General features: G+C 44.0%; 1 protein-coding gene across 8 annotated transcripts in view; it reads right to left on the bottom strand.

Annotated features, from left to right (window-relative positions):
• NTRK3 (neurotrophic receptor tyrosine kinase 3) overlaps positions 1-22436 on the bottom strand; it is a 1162015-nt gene that overhangs the window by 326064 nt on the left and 813515 nt on the right. For all 8 annotated transcript variants that reach the window (XM_069766240.1, XM_069766242.1, XM_069766243.1 and 5 more), the window contains one exon: positions 2828-3016. In XM_069766240.1, the coding sequence (XP_069622341.1) occupies positions 2828-3016 (189 nt within the window). The remainder of the gene's footprint in view (positions 1-2827; positions 3017-22436) is intronic.

The following is a 22436-nucleotide window of genomic DNA, read 5'->3' as shown; positions in this document are numbered from 1 at the left end:
TGCACATACCCTAATAGCAGTATGGAGTTTTGTTCAAATTACTTTTCTAACCTAAAAAAAACTGTATTAAAATAAAAAATAATAATTGTTTTCAGTTATAGACAGAACAAAGCAATTTTTTTCACCTACCATATACATTAATACCTTTACGTACTACTGGAAGGTCAGTAAACCATATCCCTTTCTCATTTGTTCTAACCAAGACACAAGAATTAAGATATTTTAGACCATTTTCAAAGAAAGGAGACTACAGTCGATAAAGAAATGTTCTTCATAGTGTTACCCAACTTGAATAACAGCAACCACCACCAGCACTACCACCACCGTTCTAGTAAGGTGGTAATCCACAAAGCTTAACAATCTATGCAGCAAATGCGTAAATTGCAAATGTATGTGTTGCAGACTCGAAAACAGCCAAATATTTAATGGCTAGTCATATTCTTATATTTTGTGGCACAGATCATACTTGTTTTCAAACTCCTCTCTTAAACACCGTAGAGATGATAATAATTAGTATGACTCTTTTAGAGAAATTTTCAAAGCAAAGCAGACAGTAAAAGTAAAATGTTGATAAAATGCAATAAGCAAAGATAAATGAATGCAGAAAGCAAAGATGAAAGCGAAAGTCCTTGACCTAATTCACGATCCTAATGAGAACATGACATCAATTCTGTCTCCTGTGACCCAGAAGAACTTGTGAAAAGTTTCTATCTACAAAATGTCCCATGCCTCACAAAATGTCACCTCAACAGTGGAAAGAAGCCACATAAAGGGAATATAGAGGCTTGACCTGAGTGGGGTTACTATAAAAGTACTTTGTGAGCCATAACAACATCAACAGTTGTTCTTGCTTTGCAGAAGGGATATGGATTTGGAAACTCTCCACCTATGTAATGCCATGAGTTGTATGTGCTGATTAAAGTGAAAGAAAGTCTAGAAATTATTTATAAAGATATTTACTGTATTTTTCTGATTATAAGATGCACTTTTTTCCCCAAAAATTTGTGGGGAAAAAGGGAGTGCGTCTTATAATTTAATATACATTACCGGCTGCAGTGCAGTGGGCTCCTAGGATGGTTGCTACCGGAGGCAAGAGCAGGGCGATTGTGCGGATCAAAGGCTGAGAGAAAGGGTTGTTTAGAGGTGCGACGCTGCAAGTCTTTGTTGGTGAGGGGGCTCCACCGTATTTTGTGAAAGCCCAGAGTCCTCTCATTTCCATGGTTTACATTGTGGTGGACTCTGGCAAAATGGCCGCCAGAGGAGGCCCATGCACAGTTGGAGATCTCAGCACCAAGATTTTGGGAGATGAGATCTCGAAAACGAGATCTACATCTGCTCACACGCCACCCCAGTGGCCATTTTACCGGAGTTCACCTCAATGTAAACCATAGAAGTGCTTGGACTTCCGGGCTTTCACAAAATATTGGTGGAACCCCCACACCACCAAACACCCACAGAGTCTCACCTCTGAACACCCCTTCTAATCAGCCTGAGGTCTACAGCATTGCCCCAATCGACAGCAGTGACCCTGGGACCCTGCTCCACCGCAGCCACCTGCCCCGATAAGCAGTAAGGCACACAGATTATAAGAAGCACCACCATTTAATTAAATAAGTTTTCTTTTCTATTTTTCTTACTAAAATTTGGGGTGTATCTTATAATCTGGTGCTTCTTATAAACTTCAAAATACGGTAAATATTTTTTATTTCTCCCTAGTCTACTTGATTGTCCTTTGGCAGGTAGACCAAAAAGGGGATGGTAGCTTACTTGTGCTATCTCAGATGACCATTGATCAAGTAAGGTCTATATTAACAGTGATTGTACTGGTTACAGCTTCAAAAGTTTGTGGAAATTGATAATGTAATAATTAGTCTTCTGCTTTGAGGATCCAATATGTTACATAGCTATTTTGCACATTTCAACAAGTAGGTGCACTTATCAAAGGCAGTCAGGGGACTGATTTGGAGAAAGGGATGTAAAAACATTGGGGCAATATAATATTTATGGATAAAACAGCTATGATAGCAATAAAATATTCAAATGTTTACATCAATAGAAAAGTGAGATTTAGCTCAGTACTTGAATATGGTAATGGATCAATCCTAAATCACCACTGCATTTGCTAAATTCTTTTCAAAACATAGTTACTTCAATACTTTTGGAAATTTAGGAAGTTTGGCAATGCCTACTTTGTAACTGCAGCATAGTTTACAGTCCTACAAAAATCATATTTTGGTTAAAAGGGTTATCCAGTCTAAAACTCCGCGTCTGCAGTCACAGTAAGTGACTGCAGACTTATGAATCTTCACTTTGCGTGCACAGTGAGAATTCTCCGGAGCTGGTAACAAGCAGTCATGTGACCGCAAGAATGCGATTTTCACACCTCCACCCACATTCTGACCAGATGGTATCTGGGCTCTCCCAATACATTTGCATTGAGTTAGGCCAGATTCAGTCTAGTCGGCAGGAGACCACATGTATGCAAACCACATTCTCGCGGTCATGCCTCCCTCTCCTTGCGCCGACAACGGAGAATCCTCACAGCGTACAGTGCACACAATGTGAGGATTCACAAGCCTGCAGTCACATAGAGTGACTGCAGACTTGGAGTTTTAGACCAAACAGCCCCTTTAATGTGGCTTCTAATGCATTAATGATTAAATTATGCAATATAATATCTTCAATACAACAAATCCAAGAAAACAAAACACCACAAACCCCAACGAAAACTTCAACTACCATCATATAATAATTACTAAATGAATTAATCTGACTTTCCTAGCTATGCTATACTTAGTGCTATAGTTATAAGAAATGTCATACTTACATGTATCTGGCTTGTGACAGTTGTGGCCTTGACGGAAATACTGTGGATTTTCAATAACTGGGATTCGAGTCATTCCAATTACAACAGTGTCTGGACCAGCGTCTAAAGAGTTTGGTGTTGTGATGCCATGGTTAATATGATGAAGGGGACTGGCAGAATCTTCTTCTCCACTAATCACAGCAACAGGACCTTTAGAATAATAATTAAAAAAAACTATATATTAAATTGTTATCTTTCTTTCTTTATTACTTTGGGAAAATGTAAATACATTAAATTAATGTGAAGGATTTTCAAAATAAATTAATGTAATGAAAGAAAAAAGAAACATAAAAAGGCCAAAACTACTTGAATGACAGTTTTATTGACGTCCTGCTGTTGATATAGCACTAAAATATTCTACAGCACTGAATAGAGATTGTGATTGCTTACCTCCAATGCCAATAACAGTCAAATTTTACTTAAAAACATTGTCCACCTCTGGACAACCCCTTTCTAATGTCCCCAGTGTGCCTCGAAAAAAGAAACAGCATACTTACCTATCAGATTGGCGCCTGTTCTCCACTCTGAGATCTGTGCTTTTTATGACATTGTTTATGCCACCTGAGCGGCCAATGATAGGCTGCAGCCTTCAAACTTCCATCAGAAGGAACTGCGAGATAAACAATGTCACAGCATCTCCGGGGGACACGATACTCTTAGGCTACTTTCACACTTGCGTTGTTTGGCCTCCGTCGCAATGCGTCGTTTTGTGAAAAAAACGCATCCTGCAAATGTGCCCGCACGATGTGTTTTTTTCCTATAAACTTGTATTGCCGACGGATCGCGATGTATGGCCATACGTCGCGTCCATCGTGCACTGGATGCATCGTGCTTTGGCGGACCGTCGTCACGAAAAAATGTTCAAGGGAACGTTTTTTCGTACGTCGTATCTGCCATTTCCTACAGCGCATGCGCGGCCGAACTCCGCCCCCTCATCCCTGGGACTTTAGAATGGGCAGCGGATGCCCATGTTGTGCCGAATATTCACAACATCCATCAGTACATCGCGCCAACGCTTAGCGATGGCCGCGTACCGACGCAAGTGTGAAAGAAGCCTTAGCGGAGGCACGGTGTCGGTAACGGAGGTAAGCATGCTTTTTCTTTATTGTACTAGGCACATTTGGTACATTGAAAAGTAGTTGTCCGCTGTACATATCTCCTTTAAATCAAACAGAATAGGATCAACAAAAGACAGGCAAGCAAAGGAAGAATGTAGCATGTATCACTGGACTCCAAGAATCAGGTAACTTAACTAGTTCAGGACTGGGCCATTTACCCCCATCCAGGGTTTTTCGTACAAGCTCTTTCAAAAACTGTAAACAATTTTTCTAGTTCTGATAATAAAATAAATATTGCTTTTTTATAATTTGTGTGACATTTTTAAGCTATTTACATACTTTTCGAGGTTTTTGCAGATATCGGGAAATATCGATGGGAATATTAACCCCTTCATGACCCAGCCTATTTTGACCTTAAAGACCTTGCCGTTTTTTGCAATTCTGACCAGTGTCCCTTTATGAGGTAATAACTCAGGAACGCTTCAACGGATCCTAGCGGTTCTGAGATTGTTTTTTCGTGACATATTGGGCTTCATGTTAGTGGTAAATTTAGGTCAATAAATTCTGCGTTTATTTGTGATAAAAACGGAAATTTGGCGAAAATTTTGAAAATTTCGCAATTTTCACATTTTGAATTTTTATTCTGTTAAACCAGAGAGATATGTGACACAAAATAGTTAATAAATAACATTTCCCACATGTTTACTTTACATCAGCACAATTTTGGAAACAAAATTTTTTTTTGTTAGGAAGTTATAAGGGTTAAAATTTGACCAGCGATTTGTCATTTTTACAACGAAATTTACAAAACCATTTTTTTTAGGGACCACCTCACATTTGAAGTCAGTTTGAGGGGTCTATATGGCTGAAAATACCCAAAAGTGACACCATTCTAAAAACTGCACCCCTCAAGGTACTCAAAACCATGTTCAAGAAGTTTATTAACCCTTCAGGTGCTTCACAGCAGCAGAAGCAACATGGAAGGAAAAAATGAACATTTAACTTTTTAGTCACAAAAATTATCTTTTAGCAACAATTTTTTTATTTTCCCAATGGTAAAAGGAGAAACTGAACCACGAAAGTTGTTGTCCAATTTGTCCTGAGTACGCTGATACCTCATATGTGGGGGTAAACCACTGTTTGGGCGCACGGCAGGGCTTGGAAGGGAAGGAGCGCCATTTGACTTTTTGAATCAAAAATTGGCTCCACTCTTTAGCGGACACCATATCACGTTTGGAGAGCCCCCGTGTGCCTAAAAATTGGAGCTCCCCCACAAGTGACCCCATTTTGGAAACTAGACGCCCCAAGGAACTTATCTAGATGCATAGTGAGCACTTTGAACCCCCAGGTGCTTCACAAATTGATCCGTAAAAATGAAAAAGTACTTTTTTTTCACAAAAAAATTCTTTTAGCCTCAATTTTTTCATTTTCACATGGACAACAGGACAAAATGGATCCTAAAATGTGTTGGGCAATTTCTCCTGAGTACGCCGATACCTCATATGTGGGGGTAAACCACTGTTTTTGCACACGGCAAGGATCGGAAGGGAAGGAGCGCCATTTGACTTTTTGAATGAAAAATTATTTCCATCGTTAGCGGACACCATGTCGCGTTTGGATAGCTCCTGTGTGCCTAAACATTGGCGCTCCCCCACAAGTGACCCCATTTTGGAAACTAGACCCCCCAAGGAACTTATTTAGATGCCTAGTGAGCACTTTAAACCCTCAGGTGCTTCACAAATTGATCTGTAAAAATGAAAAAGTACTTTTTTTTCACAAAAAAATTATTTTCGCCTCAATTTTTTCATTTTCACATGGGCAGTAGGATAAAATGGATCATAAAATTTGTTGGGCAATTTCTCCCGAGTACGTCGATACCTCATATGTGGGGGTAAACCACTGTTTGGGCACTCGGCAGGGCTCGGAAGGGAAGGCGCGCCATTTGACTTTTTGAATGGAAAATTAGCTCCAATTGTTAGCGGACACCATGTCGCGTTTGGAGAGCCCCTGTGTGCCTAAACATTGGAGCTCCCCCACAAGTGACCCCATTTTGGAAACTAAACCCCCCAAGGAACTTATCGAGATGCTTATTGAGCACTTTAAACCCCCAGGTGCTTCACAGAAGTTTATAACGCAGAGCCATGAAAATAAAAAATAATTTTTCTTTCCTCAAAAATGATTTTTTAGCCTGGAATTTCCTATTTTGCCAAGGATAATAGGAGAAATTGGACCCCAAATATTGTTGTCCAGTTTGTCCTGAGTACGCTGATACCCCATATGTTGGGGTAAACCACTGTTTGGGCGCACGGCAGGGCTCGGAAGGGATGGCACGCCATTTGGCTTTTTAAATGGAAAATTAGCTCCAATCATTAGTGGACACCATGTCACGTTTGGAGAGCCCCTGTGTGCCTAAACATTGGAGATCCCCCAGAAATGACACCATTTTGGAAACTAGACCCCAAAAGGAACTAATCTAGATGTGTGGTGAGGACTTTGAACCCTCAAGTGCTCCACAGAAGTTTATAACGCAGAGCCATGAAAATAAAAATAAAAATTATTTTCTCAAAAATGATCTTTTAGCCTGCAATTTTTTATTTTCCCAAGGGTAACAGGAGAAATTTGACCCCAAAAGTTGTTGTCCAGTTTCTCCTGAGTACGCTGATGCCCCATATGTGGGGGTAAACCACTGTTTGGGCACATGCCGAGGCTCGGAAGTGAAGTAGTGACGTTTTGAAATGCAGACTTTGATGGAATGCTCTGTGGGCGTCACGTTGCGTTTGCAGAGCCCCTGATGTGGCTTAACAGTAGAAACCCCCCACAAGTGACCCCATTTTGGAAACTAGACCCTGAAAGGAACTTATCTAGATGTGTGGTGAGCATTTTGAACCCCCAAGCGCTTCATAGAAGTTTATAATGCAGAGCCGTGAAAATAATAAATACGTTTTATTTCCTCAAAAATAATTATTTAGCCCAGAATTTTTTAATTTTCCCAAGGGTAACAGGAGAAATTTGACCCCACTATTTGTTGTCCAGTTTCTTCTGAGTACGGTGATACCCCATATGTGGGGGTAAACTACTGTTTGGGCACATGCCGGGGCTTGGAAGTGAAGTAGTGACGTTTTGAAATGCAGACTTTGATGGAATGCTCTGCGGGCGTCACGTTGCGTTTGCAGAGCCCCTGATGTGCCTAAACAGTAGAAACCCCCCACAAGTGACCCCATTTTGGAAACTAGACCCCGAAAGGAACTTATCTAGATGTGTGGTGAGCACTTTGAACCCCCAAGTGCTTCATAGAAGTTTATAATGCAGAGCCGTGAAAATAATAAATACGTTTTCTTTCCTCAAAAATAATTATTTAGCCCAGAATTTTTTATTTTCCCAAGGGTTACAGGAGAAATTGGACCCCAAAAGTTGTTGACCAGTTTCTCCTGAGTACGCTGATACCCCATGAGTGGGAGTAAACCACTGTTTGCGCACACGTCGGGGCTCAGAAGGGAAGTAGTGACTTTTGAAATGCAGACTTTGATGGAATGGTCTGCGGGTGTCACGTTGCGTTTTCAGAGCCCCTGGTGTGCCTAAACAGTAGAAACCCCCACAAGTGACCCCATTTTAGAAACTAGACCCCCCAAGGAACTTATCTAGATATGTGGTGAGCACTTTGAACCCCCAAGTGCTTCACAGACGTTTACAACGCAAAGCCGTGAAAATAAAAAATCATTTTTCTTTCCTCAAAAATTATGTTTTAGCAAGCATTTTTTTAGATTCACAAGGGTAACAGGAGAAATTGGACCCCAGTAATTGTTGCGCAGTTTGTCCTGAGTATGCTGGTACCCCATATGTGGGGGTAAACCACTGTTTGGGCGCACGTCAGGGCTCGGAAGTGAGGGAGCACCATTTGACTTTTTGAATACGAGATTGGCTGGAATCAATGGTGGCGCCATGTTGCGTTTGGAGACCCCTGATGTGCCTAAACAGTGGTAACCCCTCAATTCTACCTCCAACACTAACCCCAACACACCCCTAACCCTAATCCCAACTGTAGCCATAACCCTAATCACAACCCTAACCACAACCCTAATTCCAACCCTAACCCTAAGGCTATGTGCCCACGTTGCGGATTCGTGTGAGATATTTCCGCACCATTTTTGAAAAATCCGCGGGTAAAAGGCACTGCGTTTTACCTGCGGATTTTCCGCGGATTTCCAGTGTTTTTTGTGCGAATTTCACCTGCGGATTCCTACTGAGGAACAGGTGTAAAACGCTGCGGAATCCGCACAAAGAATTGACATGCTGCGGAAAATACAACGCAGCGTTTCCGCGCGGTATTTTCTGCACCATGGGCACAGCGGATTTGGTTTTTCATATGTTTACATGGTACTGTAAACCTGATGGAATACTGCTGCGAATCCGCAGCGGCCAATCTGCAGCCAAATCCGCACAGTGTGCACATAGCCTAATTCTAAAGGTATGTGCACACGCTGCGGAAAACGCTGCGGATCCACAGCAGTTTCCCATGAGTTTACAGTTCAATGTAAACCTACGGGAAACAAAAATCGCTGTACACATGCTGCGGAAAAACTGCACGGAAACGCAGCAGTTTACATTCCGCAGCATGTCACTTCTTTGTGCGGATTCCGCAGTGGTTTTACAACTGCTCCAATAGAAAATCGCAGTTGTAAAACCGCAGTGAAATGCGCAGAAAAAAACGCGGTAAATCCGCCATAAATCCGCAGCGGTTTAGCACTGCGGATTTATCAAATCCGCAGCAGAAAAATCCGCAGAGGACCAGAATACGTGTGCACATACCGAAACCCTAACCCTAGCCCTAACCCTAACCCTAACCCTAGCCCTAACCCTACCCCTACCCCTAACCCTACCCCTAACCCTACCCCTACCCCTAACCCTACCCCTAAACCTACCCCTAACCCTACCCCTAACCCTACCCCTAACCTTACCCCTACCCCTAACCTTAACCCTATTCTAACATTAGAGGAAAAAAAAATTTCTTTATTTTTTTGTTGTCCCTACCTATGGGGGTGACAAAGGGGGGGGGGTCATTTATTATTTTTTTTATTTTGATCACTGAGATATAATCTATCTCAGTGATCAAAATGCACTTTGGAACGAATCTGCCGGCCGGCAGATTCTGCGGGCGCACTGCGCATGCACCCGCCATTTTGGAAGATGGCGGCGCCCAGGGAGAAGACGGACGGGACCCCGGCTGGATCGGTAAGTATGATGGGGTGGGGGGGGACCACGGGGGGGGGATCGGAGCACGGGGGGGGGAATCGGAGTGCGGCAGGCGTGGAACGGAGCACGGGGGGCGTGGAACGGAGCACGGGGGGGCTGGAATGGAGCACGGGGGGGTGGAACGGAGCACCGGGGGGGTGGATCGGAGTGCAGGGGGGGTGATTGGAGCACGGGGGGGTGATTGGAGCACGGGGGGAGCGGACAAGAGCACGGGGGGGAGCGGAGCACTGGACGGAGGGGAGCCGGAGCAGTGTACCGGCCCGATCGGGGGCCTGGGGGGCGATCGGTGGGGTGGGGTGGGGGCACATTAGTATTTCCAGCCATGGCCGATGATATTTCAGCATCGGCCATGGCTGGATTGTAATATTTCACCAGTTATAATAGGTGAAATATTACAAATCGCTCTGATTGGCAGTTTCACTTTCAACAGCCAATCAGAGCGATCGTAGCCACGAGGGGGTGAAGCCACCCCCCCTGGGCTAAACTACCACTCCCCCTGTCCCTGCAGATCGGGTGAAATGGGGGTTAACCCTTTCACCCGATCTGCAGGGACTCGATCTTTCCATGACGCCACATAGGCGTCATGGGTCGGATTGGCACCGACTTTCATGACGCCTACGTGGCGTCATGGGTCGGGAAGGGGTTAAGGAAATATTTGTCTGTTTCTCACTTGGAAAAAAAAGGAAATTATGACCACAAAGGATCAATGAAATACATTTAAAGTGCTCCCCCCTCTGTTATTTGTTATTTCATACTGAGGACTAAGAACATTATACGTGTTCGAAACGCGTTCAGTGATACAATGGCATCTTCCTCCGGCATATACCAGTTTATGTCCAGCGACTGAATCTCTTTTCTTTTAATACTATGGAATAAAGTTTTTTGATTTTACATCCGGAGCTGGAAACCTATTTTGTCTCTTCATATTTGTAATTATCCGTAATTATCTTTAAATAGGTGTAATTACTTTTGTATATCTGACTCATTTTTTTTTCAATAGTGACAGGGCTAGTAACAATGGTTTGCATTGTCAGGAGTTTTATTTTAATTTATTCATTTTGTATCAACTGTTTAGTTTTATTTATTTCGCATGTTGTGCCTCCATATGATAAGAAAACATTTTGGGGTAATTAGTCATTTAAATACTTTTTTTTAATCTGGTTTCCATTTGGTTTATTATCTCCAGTTATAGTGGAAATGTTACGTCCTGACTGCATAGCGGAGCAGACGAAGTCTCCAAGGACAGAGCAGCTATTGCTCCTTCTCTATACCCAGTGAAAACATGACCGTAGGGTTAGGAGGAGTAAGCGCCATTAGTACTTCCTATTACTGTGTACATAGCACTTCTTTGAACCTCTAAGGAAAGCTTGGTTGTGTCTGATCCCTGCTTCTGAACTTGCACAATCGCATCGACTATGCAGTGACATTTTAGAATCACACTGCAGAGTAGGCTGTGGACCACCTTGTCTATGGGTGGTCAAAAAGTAGGTAAATTGCTTAATTAGTACTAAATCACTGCACAGGGCCTAAGGCACATGGAGTTCCCACTGCCTGCGAATGTATCGACTTCCTCTAAAAGTGGCATGGTCAATTCATCACATATTCTTGGGAGTTTGGCCTTAATGACCACCATCATTGGTCTCCAAGATTATTTTAATTTTGCCAAAAGACATCATAGGGCACAGGGTGAGAACAGATGCCACGAGCTCCACATGGGCCATAAATATGTCATCTTCATCCAGAAGTGATATGGCTAATCATTCCTCTAGTCATAAGAATTCAGTCTGTGATCTCACTGTGACCTATGACAACTAGAGAACCTTACTTTTGGTCACCCAGCTTTCATTTCCTGCTAGATAGATTATTTTTACTAATGCTAAATATGTCATTTCTTTTTTTTTCTGAAGTTAATATATATTTAGTCAATAATATATTTCTGCCAGTTTGATGCTAATTTGAATAATTAATTTTGGACTTAGTTTACAAGGCATTCATTCAACACAGGCTGTATGTATTAATAAACCTTTTAGCACTGTAATTGCAAATAAGCATCAATAATTTATATAAACAAGTTGTGCTGGAAATTAATCAAAAACACAAACACAAGGGAAAATGGCAGCCATGGAATTAGATGGCTTTAATCACCGGCGCCTGCTCCAAAAAAAAATCTAGAATTTCTTCACTGCTTTGGGCATTATAAATTTGTAATTATTTGTCTACAGACATTTTTTTGGGAGGTTATTAAGAAATGTATCGTTATTAGAAATGCATGGATATAATTACTCACTGTAAGGTTTAATGTATAATTAATCAATTACTCCGAAAGCACAAACCAAATACAGGTAGAAACACAGAAAGGTGCATAAATAATGCACTGGAAAAACTGCATTAATAAAGCATTTTTTAACTTTAAAAATAAATATAGTTCTTATATAACTTGTTCCAATCATGATCTGAAACCTGCTTGAATTGGCCAATTTATGCGCTAAACGCTCCCATTTTTACATACTTCTAATGCAGTAATGCAGTTCAGTTTTCATGTTTCGTGTTGCATGTTTTAGTGCCGCAGAGTGCTGCCTTATTTCTTTGACTGTATACGAGTTGGCGACTCTAGGTTCAGCACCTTTTCACATTTAGTCTATGTTTGGATGTGGCGGTCAGTTTTTTGAAATTTGTATTCACTAGCCTTCTGACTGAGCACTCCGCCTTTTAGCAACAGGTGTTTTAATCGCAGCAGGTCCATTACCCCTCCACAGAGAGAGAGAGATCATAGTCTAAGAAGTGGATTCACAATAGCTTCCCATTCAGATGAAGACGTTTATTCTCAGTGAGGAAAGGAATGTCTAGGTCCTGGTATACGAGAGATGCCTTAATGTCGCTACCAGGTACACATGAATTGGCCAATTTATGCGCTAAACGCTCTAATTTTTCAAACATTTCTTATGCAGTTCAATTTTCATGTTTGCATGTTGTTTTAGCGCCGCAGTGTGCTGCCTTATTTATTTGACTGTATACGAGTTGGTGACTTTAGGTTCAGCACCTGTTCACATTTATTCTATGTTTGGATGTGACAGTCAGTTTTTTGAAATGTAAAATTACAAGTTTATAGACACCAAACATGTTTAGGTTCCTTTTTATTTAAGAGGTGAAAAAATATCCAAAGTTTATAAAATAAAAAAATCAATTTTCCTAGAACCGTAGCGTCTTCATTTTTTGGGAGTTGGGGCTGGGTGAATATTTGTTTTTTGCACGCCAAGAAGATGTATTTATTGATACCATATTGCTGTATATACAATGTTTTGGTCGCATTTTATTGCAATGTTGTGGGACCAAAAAAATGTAATTCTGGCATTTAGATTTTTTTTCTCATTCTGCCATTTACCAATCGGATTAAATCTTTTTGTATTTTAACAGATCGGACATTTCTGAACGCAACAATATGAAATATGAGTGGTTTTGATTTTTTTATTGCTTTATTGTGAATGGGGCAAAAGTGGGTAATTTAAACTTTATTTTTGTTATCTAAAAAATATATATATTCTTTTACTTTTTTTTTACTTGCTTCAACAGTCTCGTTAGGGGACTTGAAGGCGTGATCTTCTGATCTACTGTGCTACACATATCTGAGCTTTAGCACTGCTATGTGTAGCAGAAATGCTCACCTGATATGAACGCCGGCCACAGGGCGACACTCATAGCAGATCTGCAAAGAAAAGCACAGACGTCTCCTGCAGATCAGATCAGCTGTCATGTGCTTGAAAAGATGCGGCCTCTGGAAATTCGGTACACAACCTATGATGTACCTATATGTCATAGGTCGCGAAAGGGGTTAACTCATGATGAACTAAACATACCAGAAAGGAACATTACATTTCATGGGTTATCCACACTTCATAAAATGATAGCATATATTTAGGATATGCCACTGATCTTTGATTAGAAATGATCCAACCTCTAAGACCTTCAGAACCTGGGAATAAAGGAGCTGCAGGGAGTGAATGGAGCTGTGCTTTAGTTGCTCCACTATGTGGGCAGCTGGGGTGCCGCTTTGTAGGAAAAGACTGAAACAGTGCTGCAGCCTTGTCATTCTCAGACTCAGTGAGGGTCCTAGAGGTCAAACCCCCAAAATCATAAAGATATGGATTATCATCGCAATATGACATCACTTCATGAGACTGAAATACTCCTTTCAAAAGTCATAACATATAGCATGTGATTATTAATTACATTACCATGAGTTACCGAGTTACTTGATTGATTTCTTAAGACAGCTAAAGGTTTTTCTTTACTTTGCATAGAGGAATTTACTGGACAAATAGAAATTATAATTTATATTTTGTTATAATATAGAGTTAAGTTTATATCATAGTATAATAAATATCAATGCTGCTAAATTATTTCACTTATTGGTTATTATACTACTGCCTGTATGTTCTTCTTGTGACAATCTTGCATGTGAACTTTGACATAGTCACTCATTTGTGTATATGTTGCATTTACATTTGACTATTCCAGAAGGACTCAACCTTTAGATCTCTCATCTACTCTCTTGCTTTTGGCTCTATGTCATAGTGTTATACATTTGACCTATGTCAGACTGATTTTGGCATTTTTTATTGACAAGGAAAAGGGAATAAAAACAGTGTGACTCATACAGGAATAAATCCCACTCTTCCTAATGCTTCAAGTGACTCATTCCAAACTCTTTAGATCTCAGCAAACAACCATTTTATTTCTCATTGATGCTAAATGTTAATCTGGAGGCAAATAAAAGTGATAATATACAGTAAGTGGAAAATCCTGAGGTTAGCAGTGTACACTATACCAGATTATGTATGATAGATAATTATTAGTGATGAGCGAGTGTACTCGTTGCTCGGGTTTTCCAGAGCATGCTCGGGTGATCTCCAAGTATTTATGACTGCTCGGAGATTTAGTTTACATCGCACCAGCTGAATGATTTACAGCTACAAGCCAGGCTGAGTACATGTGGGGGTTGCCTGGTTGCTAGGGAATCCCCACATGTAAACAAGCAGGCTAGTAGCTGTAAATCATTCAGCTGGTGTGATGAAAACTAAATCTCCGAGCACTTACAAATTCTCGGAGGTCACCTGAGCATGCTCGGGAAAACCCGAGCAACGAGTACCCTCTCTCATCACTAATAATTATTATAAGCCAAGTTTTGACGTTGGTGACCAGGTATGCTCCTTCTGATTACCACTATACACTCTGACCAATCATTATAGCATGTATGAACTTACTGTCATGACTGCTAAAGCACATTCACATGGGTAGCGTACAAACCAGGGAGACAAATGCCTGAACCTGAGAGAACCCTGTTCAAACTAGGAAAAGCCCAGGCCTGTCCATGCCTGTCCACAGAGGTTGGCACTAGAGTTGAGCGACCTTGACCTTTTTAGAGTCGAGCCGGGTTTTGCGAAACCCGACTATGTCCAAAGTCGGGTCGAGTGAAATCGGCCGATTATGACGTAAAGTCGGGATCGACCGAAACACGAAACCCAATGCAAGTCAATGGGGCAGCATAGTCGGCAGTGAGTGGGGGCCAGGAAAACACCTAGAGTGGCCATTTTAATGTCAAAACCATCCATTCTTCTTAATGAAGCTTGTCAAGCGTAATTTACCTTATAATAATTGGAAGGCATTTGAAATTGGGGGTCATTTGGCTAAAGTTGTGGGGGGTAGGGCTGGTTCAAGTAATTAGTGGGCCCAGGAAATCTGGACCACGTCACGGCAGTGGAGCAGGGAGAGGTAAGTATTTCAACTTTGCAAGTGCTGTGAACCTGAGCAAGCAGGGGGGGCCCACTCGTTGGCATTGGCACTGGCACAGGGCCCCTCAAAGTACAGCGGTGTGTTTGCACGGCGGGGGCGCCTCCCACCGGCAGCAACACTTTTGCGTACTATGAGAGGCCCTGTGCCAGTGACGTCGCCAACTAGTATTCCTCCCCCCACCTGATGAAGGAACCTGCACTTTCATCTGCACCTTCCTCTTTGTCCCCGTGTAAGGTGGTATGGTATGCGGGAAGAGCAACCTGACTTTCAGCAGGGTCACAATGTTGTTGTGTAGCGTGCACGGGGAATGTTGCGTTATGGGTCAATGTACCAGCAGACTCATCTATCACTGGCTGGGCAATGGGCACGATGAAGTGGAAACACAGATATAGGCCCAAAGAAGAAAGTGGGCTAAATGCAGTTCAAAATTGGTAACACAGGAATAACCAGGGGGCATTGCAGTGGAGGACAACTGGAATGAGAGGCTGACACAGAGAGTAGGGCCAAATCAGTAAGTAGTCGAAATGCAGTTCAAAATTGGCAACCGTAGTAAACAGGCGGCACAGCTTTGTTCAGTGGAGGAGAACAGCAAGGAGTGGCAGACACCGATAGTAGGCCCCAAACCAACTAGTACGCCAAATGCAGTTGTTCCATTTAACCACAATTTAATGAGAGCCTGAAGATAGAAGCTCAGGAAAGGCAACCTGGGGAACACCTTGGAGTGTAACACACCATCTCTCTCCACCCCATACCCATTTTGTATGGCCTAATGCAGTGTACTTTTCTACAACTACTAAACGAGAGTCGGAAGACCGAAGCAATGGCAAGGAAACCTGGGGAACACCTTAGAGTGTAACACACCCTCTCTCTACACCCCATACCCAATTTGAAGGCCTAATGCAGTGTAGTTTCCAAGAACTACTAAACGAGAGCCGGAAGATCGAAGCTCAGGAAAGGCAACCTGGGGAACACCTTGGAGTGTAACACACCCTCTCGCTACACCCCATACCCAATTTGAAGGCCTAATGCAGCGTAGTTTCCAACAACTACTAAACGAGAGCCGGAAGATCGAAGCTCAGGAAAGGCAACCTGGGGAACACCTTGGAGTGGAACACACCATCTCTCTACACCCCATACCCAATTTGAAGGCCTAATGCAGAGTAGTTTCCAAGAACTACTAAACGAGAGCCGGAAGATCGAAGCTCAGGAAAGGCAACCTGGGGAACACCTTGGAGTGTAACACAACGTCTCTCTACACGACGGAAGGGCTGATTCTTAGGAAGGAAGGCTGTTGGAAATAAGCATTGCGCGTCCGAGGGTGATTATATTCTTATTAGGTATATACTCACCCTCGGACGCGCCCTGCTTCTTTATTTGGAATGAATGTTTATTTGCAATGTGGTGTTGACTTTCTCTATTATTTTGGTAATTAATGATTTTATTATTTTCATTATTTTGCATCTTCTCGGCAATAATATAAAGAAGACGCGACAGGACAACACTCGGTGGATGCCATATGTGTGTTTTCAATTTAAAAAAACTTTCAGTTAACTACTTGCAGGAGAAAGTAATTGTAGCTGGTGGCCATTTTTAGTACTGTACCAGATTAGAGTTGTGTGTTTGTTTTTAATGTTAAAATGTCTGCATTTGATATCTCACCAGTATTTTCTTTTTTATAAGCAAAATACTTATTTTTATATTTTCTGATGTTGGTTCCAGGGGTACACGGCCAGCAGTGCCCTGGTCAGTGTAGTAGTAGTTGAAAGAATGGACCACAGACAGGCATCGAAGGCCTAAAATAATAACACATGGCTGTAGGCAATTTTAAATTGGTTCCAGGGGTACACGGACAGCAGTGGTGTGGTCAGTGGAGGCCTAGTGGAAGGAGTGACCGCAGACAGGCATCGAAGGCCTAAAATAATAACACATGGCTGTAGGCAATTTTAAATTGGTTCCAGGGGTACACGGGCAGCAGTGACCTGGTCAGTGTAGTAGTAGTTGAAAGAATGGACCGCAGACAGGCATCGAAGGCCTAAAATAAAAAAATTGGGCTGGCTGTAGGCAATTTTAAATTGGTTCCAGGGGTACACGGGCAGCAGTGGTGTGGTCAGTGGAGGCCTAGTGGAAGGAGTGACCGCAGACAGGCATCGAAGGCCTAAAATAATAACACATGGCTGTAGGCAATTTTAAATTGGTTCCAGGGGTACACGGGCAGCAGTGACCTGGTCAGTGTAGTAGTAGTTGAAAAAATGGACCGCAGACAGGCATCGAATGCCTAAAATAATAACACATGGCTGTAGGCAATTTTAAATTGGTTACAGGGGTACACGGACAGCAGTGACCTGGTCAGTGTAGTAGTAGTTGAAAGAATGGACCGCAGACAGGCATCGAAGGCCTAAAATAAAAAAATTGGGCTGGCTGTAGGCAATTTTAAATTGGTTCCAGGGGTACACGGACAGCAGTGGTGTGGTCAGTGGAGGCCTAGTGGAAGGAGTGACCGCAGACAGGCATCGAAGGCCTAAAATAATAACACATGGCTGTAGGCAATTTTAAATTGGTTCCAGGGGTACACGGACAGCAGTGGTGTGGTCAGTGGAGGCCTAGTGGAAGGAGTGACCGCAGACAGGCATCGAAGGCCTAAAATAATAACACATGGCTGTAGGCAATTTTAAATTGGTTCCAGGGGTACACGGACAGCAGTGGTGTGGTCAGTGGAGGCCTAGTGGAAGGAGTGACCGCAGACAGGCATCGAAGGCCTAAAATAATAACACATGGCTGTAGGCAATTTTAAATTGGTTCCAGGGGTACACGGACAGCAGTGGTGTGGTCAGTGGAGGCCTAGTGGAAGGAGTGACCGCAGACAGGCATCGAAGGCCTAAAATAATAACACATGGCTGTAGGCAATTTTAAATTGGTTCCAGGGGTACACGGGCAGCAGTGACCTGGTCAGTGTAGTAGTAGTTGAAAGAATGGACCGCAGACAGGCATCGAAGGCCTAAAATAAAAAAATTGGGCTGGCTGTAGGCAATTTTAAATTGGTTCCAGGGGTACACGGGCAGCAGTGGTGTGGTCAGTGGAGGCCTAGTGGAAGGAGTGACCGCAGACAGGCATCGAAGGCCTAAAATAATAACACATGGCTGTAGGCAATTTTAAATTGGTTCCAGGGGTACACGGACAGCAGTGACCTGGTCAGTGTAGTAGTAGTTGAAAGAATGGACCGCAGACAGGCATCAAAGGCCTAAAATAAAAAAATTGGGCTGGCTGTAGGCAATTTTAAATTGGTTCCAGGGGTACACGGGCAGCAGTGACCTGGTCAGTGTAGTAGTAGTTGAAAGAATGGACCGCAGACAGGCTTAGAAGGCCTAACATAACAAACTTGGGCTGGCTGTAGGCACTTTTAAATTGGTTCCAGGGGTACACGGGCAGCAGTGGTCTGGTCAGTGGAAGTCTAGTGGAAGGAGTGACCGCAGACAGGCTTCCAAGGCCTAACATAACAAACTTGGGCTGGCTGTAGGCACTTTTAAATTGGTTCCAGGGGTACACGGGCAGCAGTGGTCTGGTCAGTGGAAGTCTAGTGGAAGGAGTGACCGCAGACAGGCTTCCAAGGCCTAACATAACAAACTTGGGCTGGCTGTAGGCACTTTTAAATTGGTTCCAGGGGTACACGGGCAGCAGTGGTCTGGTCAGTGGAAGTCTAGTGGAAGGAGTGACCGCAGACAGGCTTCCAAGGCCTAACATAACAAACTTGGGCTGGCTGTAGGCACTTTTAAATTGGTTCCAGGGGTACACGGGCAGCAGTGGTCTGGTCAGTGGAAGTCTAGTGGAAGGAGTGACCGCAGACAGGCTTCCAAGGCCTAACATAACAAACTTGGGCTGGCTGTAGGCACTTTTAAATTGGTTCCAGGGGTACACGGGCAGCAGTGGTCTGGTCAGTGGAAGTCTAGTGGAAGGAGTGACCGCAGACAGGCTTCGAAGGCCTAACATAACAAAATTGGGCTGGCTGTAGGCACTTTAAATTGGTTCCAGGGGTACATGGGCAGCAGTGTATGGTCAGTGGAAGTCTAGTGGAAGGAGTGACGGCAGACAGTCTTCGAAGGCCTAACATAACAAAATTGGGCTGACTGTAGGCACTTTTAAATTGGTTCCAGGGTAACACGGCCAGCAGTGGCCTGGTCAGTGTAGTAGTTGTAGAAAGAAGGGACCGCAGACAGGCTTCGAAGGCCTAACATAACAAAAATGTCAAAACAATGGTATTGTCAGTGCCAGGCATTGAAGGATGTCAGCGGCTAGACTACACATTGGTGAAGCTGTGAGAGATAATTTTGCTAGTGGTAGAGCACTGTTTGAGCTGGGGGGGGGAACTGTCTTGTGGCCGGCGGTACAGGCACAGGGCCCCTCATATTACAACGGTGTGTCTGACGTTGGGTGCGCACCACCACCGCCAGAGACACTTTATTGTACTATGAGGGACCCAGTGGCAGTGCCGTCGACCAAAAGCGGCCACACCCACCTCTTCAGACAAACAGCACTCTCAAGGGTCCAAGCGCAAAGTGGCGATAGCACGGCCCCGTGTGGGGAGTTTGGCCATTTCGTGAGGTGGAAACATGTCGTATGCTGGACAATCAGGTGAAGAAAATTACGAGATTGGAAAAGTCATTCAGAATAGTCCACAGGCAAGACCTTTTCATAGGAAAGCTAGGTGTCAGCCGGGCAGGGTGGGGCAAAAGATTTTGAAATCCAGTTGTGGTTCATTTTAATGAAGGTTAGATCATCTACATTTTGGGTAGCCAGACGAGTCCTTTTTTCTGTTAGTATTGAACCTGCAGCACTGAATACTCTTTCTGATAGGACACTAGCTGCCGGGCAAGCAAGCTCCTGCAATGCATATTCTGCCAATTCTGGCCAGGTGTCTAATTTGGATGCCCAGTAATCAAATGGGAATGACGGTTGAGGGAGAACGTCGATAAGGGATGAAAAATAGTTTGTAACCATACTGGACAAATGTTGTCTCCTGTCACTTTGAATTGATGCTGCAGTACCTGTCCTGTCTGCGGTCATAGAAAAATCACTCCACAACCTGGTCAGAAAACCCCTCTGTCCAACGCCATTTCTGATTTCTGCCCCTCTAACACCTCTGGTCTGCTGGCCCCTGGAGCTCGTGTGAGAACGATCACGGGCGCTGTGTGCAGGGAATGCCAGAAGCAAACGGTCAACAAGAGTTGATTGTTTTGTTGCTAATATTAGTTCCAAGTTCTCATGTGGCATAATATTTTGCAATTTGCCTTTATAGCGAGGATCAAGGAGGCAGGCCAACCAGTAATCGTCATCGTTCATCATTTTTGTAATGCGTGTGTCCCTTTTGAGGATACGCAAGGCATAATCCGCCATGTGGGCCAAAGTTCCCGTTGTCAAATCTGCGGTTGTGCTTGGTTGAGGGGCAGTTGCAGGCAAATCTACGTCACTTGTGTCCCTCAAAAAACCAGAACCCGGCCTTGCCACGCCACCAATTTCCCGTGCCCCCGGGAAAGCTTCCTCATTAAAAATATACTCATCCCCATCATCCTCCTCATCCTCCACCTCCTCTTCGCCCGGTACCTCGTCATGTACACTGCCCTGACCAGACAATCGCTGACTGTCATCAAGGCTTTCCTCTTCCTCTGGTGCAGACGCCTGATCCTTTATGTGCGTCAAACTTTGCATCAGCAGACGCATTAGGGGGATGCTCATGCTTATTATGGCGTTGTCTGCACTAACCAGCCGTGTGCATTCCTCAAAACACTGAAGGACTTGACACATGTCTTGAATCTTCGACCACTGCACACCTGACAACTCCATGTCTGCCATCCTACTGCCTGCCCGTGTATGTGTATCCTCCCACAAAAACATAACAGCCCGCCTCTGTTCGCACAGTCTCTGAAGCATGTGCAGTGTTGAGTTCCACCTTGTTGCAACGTCTATGATTAGGCGATGCTGGGGAAGGTTCAAAGAACGCTGATAGGTCTGCATACGGCTGGAGTGTACAGGCGAACGGCGGATATGTGCGCAAAGTCCACGCACTTTGAGGAGCAGGTCGGATAACCCCGGATAACTTTTCAGGAAGCACTGCACCACCAGGTTTAAGGTGTGAGCCAGGCAAGGAATGTGTTTCAGTTGGGAAAGGGAGATGGCAGCCATGAAATTCCTTCCGTTATCACTCACTACCTTGCCTGCCTCAAGATCTACAGTGCCCAGCCACGACTGCGTTTCTTGCTGCAAGAACTCGGACAGAACTTCCGCGGTGTGTCTATTGTCGCCCAAACACTTCATAGCCAATACAGCCTGCTGACGTATGCCAGTAGCTGCCCCATAATGGGAGACCTGGTGTGCAACAGTGGCAGGTGCGGATGGAGTGTTTGTGCGACTGCGGTCTGTGGACGAGCTCTTGCTTCTGCAGGAGGACGAGGAGGAGGAGGAGGAGGGGGTGCGAACGGCTACAGACAACTGTTTACTAGACCGTGGGCTAGGCAGAACTGTCCCAAACTTGCTGTCCCCTGTGGACCCTGAATCCACCACATTTACCCAGTGTGCCGTGATGGACACGTAACGTCCCTGGCCATGCCTACTGGTCCATGCATCTGTTGTCAGGTGCACCTTTGTGCTCACAGATTGCCTGAGTGCATGGACGATGCGCTCTTTAACATGCTGGTGGAGGGCTGGGATGGCTTTTCTGGAAAAAAAGTGTCGACTGGGTAGCTCGTAGCGTGGTACAGCGTAGTCCATCAGGTCTTTGAAAGCTTCGCTTTCAACTAACCGGTAGGGCATCATCTCTAACGAGATTAGTCTAGCTATGTGGGCGTTCAAACCCTGTGTACGCGGATGCGAGGCTAAGTATTTCCTTTTTCTAACCATAGTCTCATGTAGGGTGAGCTGGACTGGAGAGCTGGAGATCGTGGAACTAGCGGGGGTGCCGGTGGACATGGCAGACTGAGAGACGGTGGGAGATGGTATTGTTGCCGCCGGTGCCCTAGATGCAGTGTTTCCTACTACGAAACTGGTGATTCCCTGACCCTGACTGCTTTGGCCTGGCAAAGATACCTGCACAGATACAGCAGGTGGTGCGCTAAATGGTGGTCCTACACTGCCGGAAGGGATGTTGCGTTGATGACTAGCTTCATTGGCCGAGGGTGCAACAACCTTAAGGGACGTTTGGTAGTTAGTCCAAGCTTTCAAATGCATGGTGGTTAAATGTCTATGCATGCAACTAGTATTGAGACTTTTCAGATTCTGACCTCTGCTTAAGGAAGTAGAACATTTTTGACAGATGACTTTGCGCTGATCAATTGGATGTTGTTTAAAAAAATGCCAGACTGCACTCTTTCTAGCATCGGATACCTTTTCAGGCATTGCAGACTGAGCTTTAACCGGATGGCCACGCTGTCCTCCACCAGGTTTTGGCTTTGCCACGCGTTTTGGGCAAGATACGGGCCCGGCAG

This window comes from Ranitomeya imitator, chromosome 4 (genome assembly GCF_032444005.1).
Source record: "Ranitomeya imitator isolate aRanImi1 chromosome 4, aRanImi1.pri, whole genome shotgun sequence".
Classification (NCBI taxonomy): Eukaryota; Metazoa; Chordata; class Amphibia; order Anura; family Dendrobatidae; genus Ranitomeya; species Ranitomeya imitator.
The sequence above is the reverse complement of the archived record's forward strand: the minus strand, read 5'-3'. Positions and strand labels throughout refer to the sequence as shown.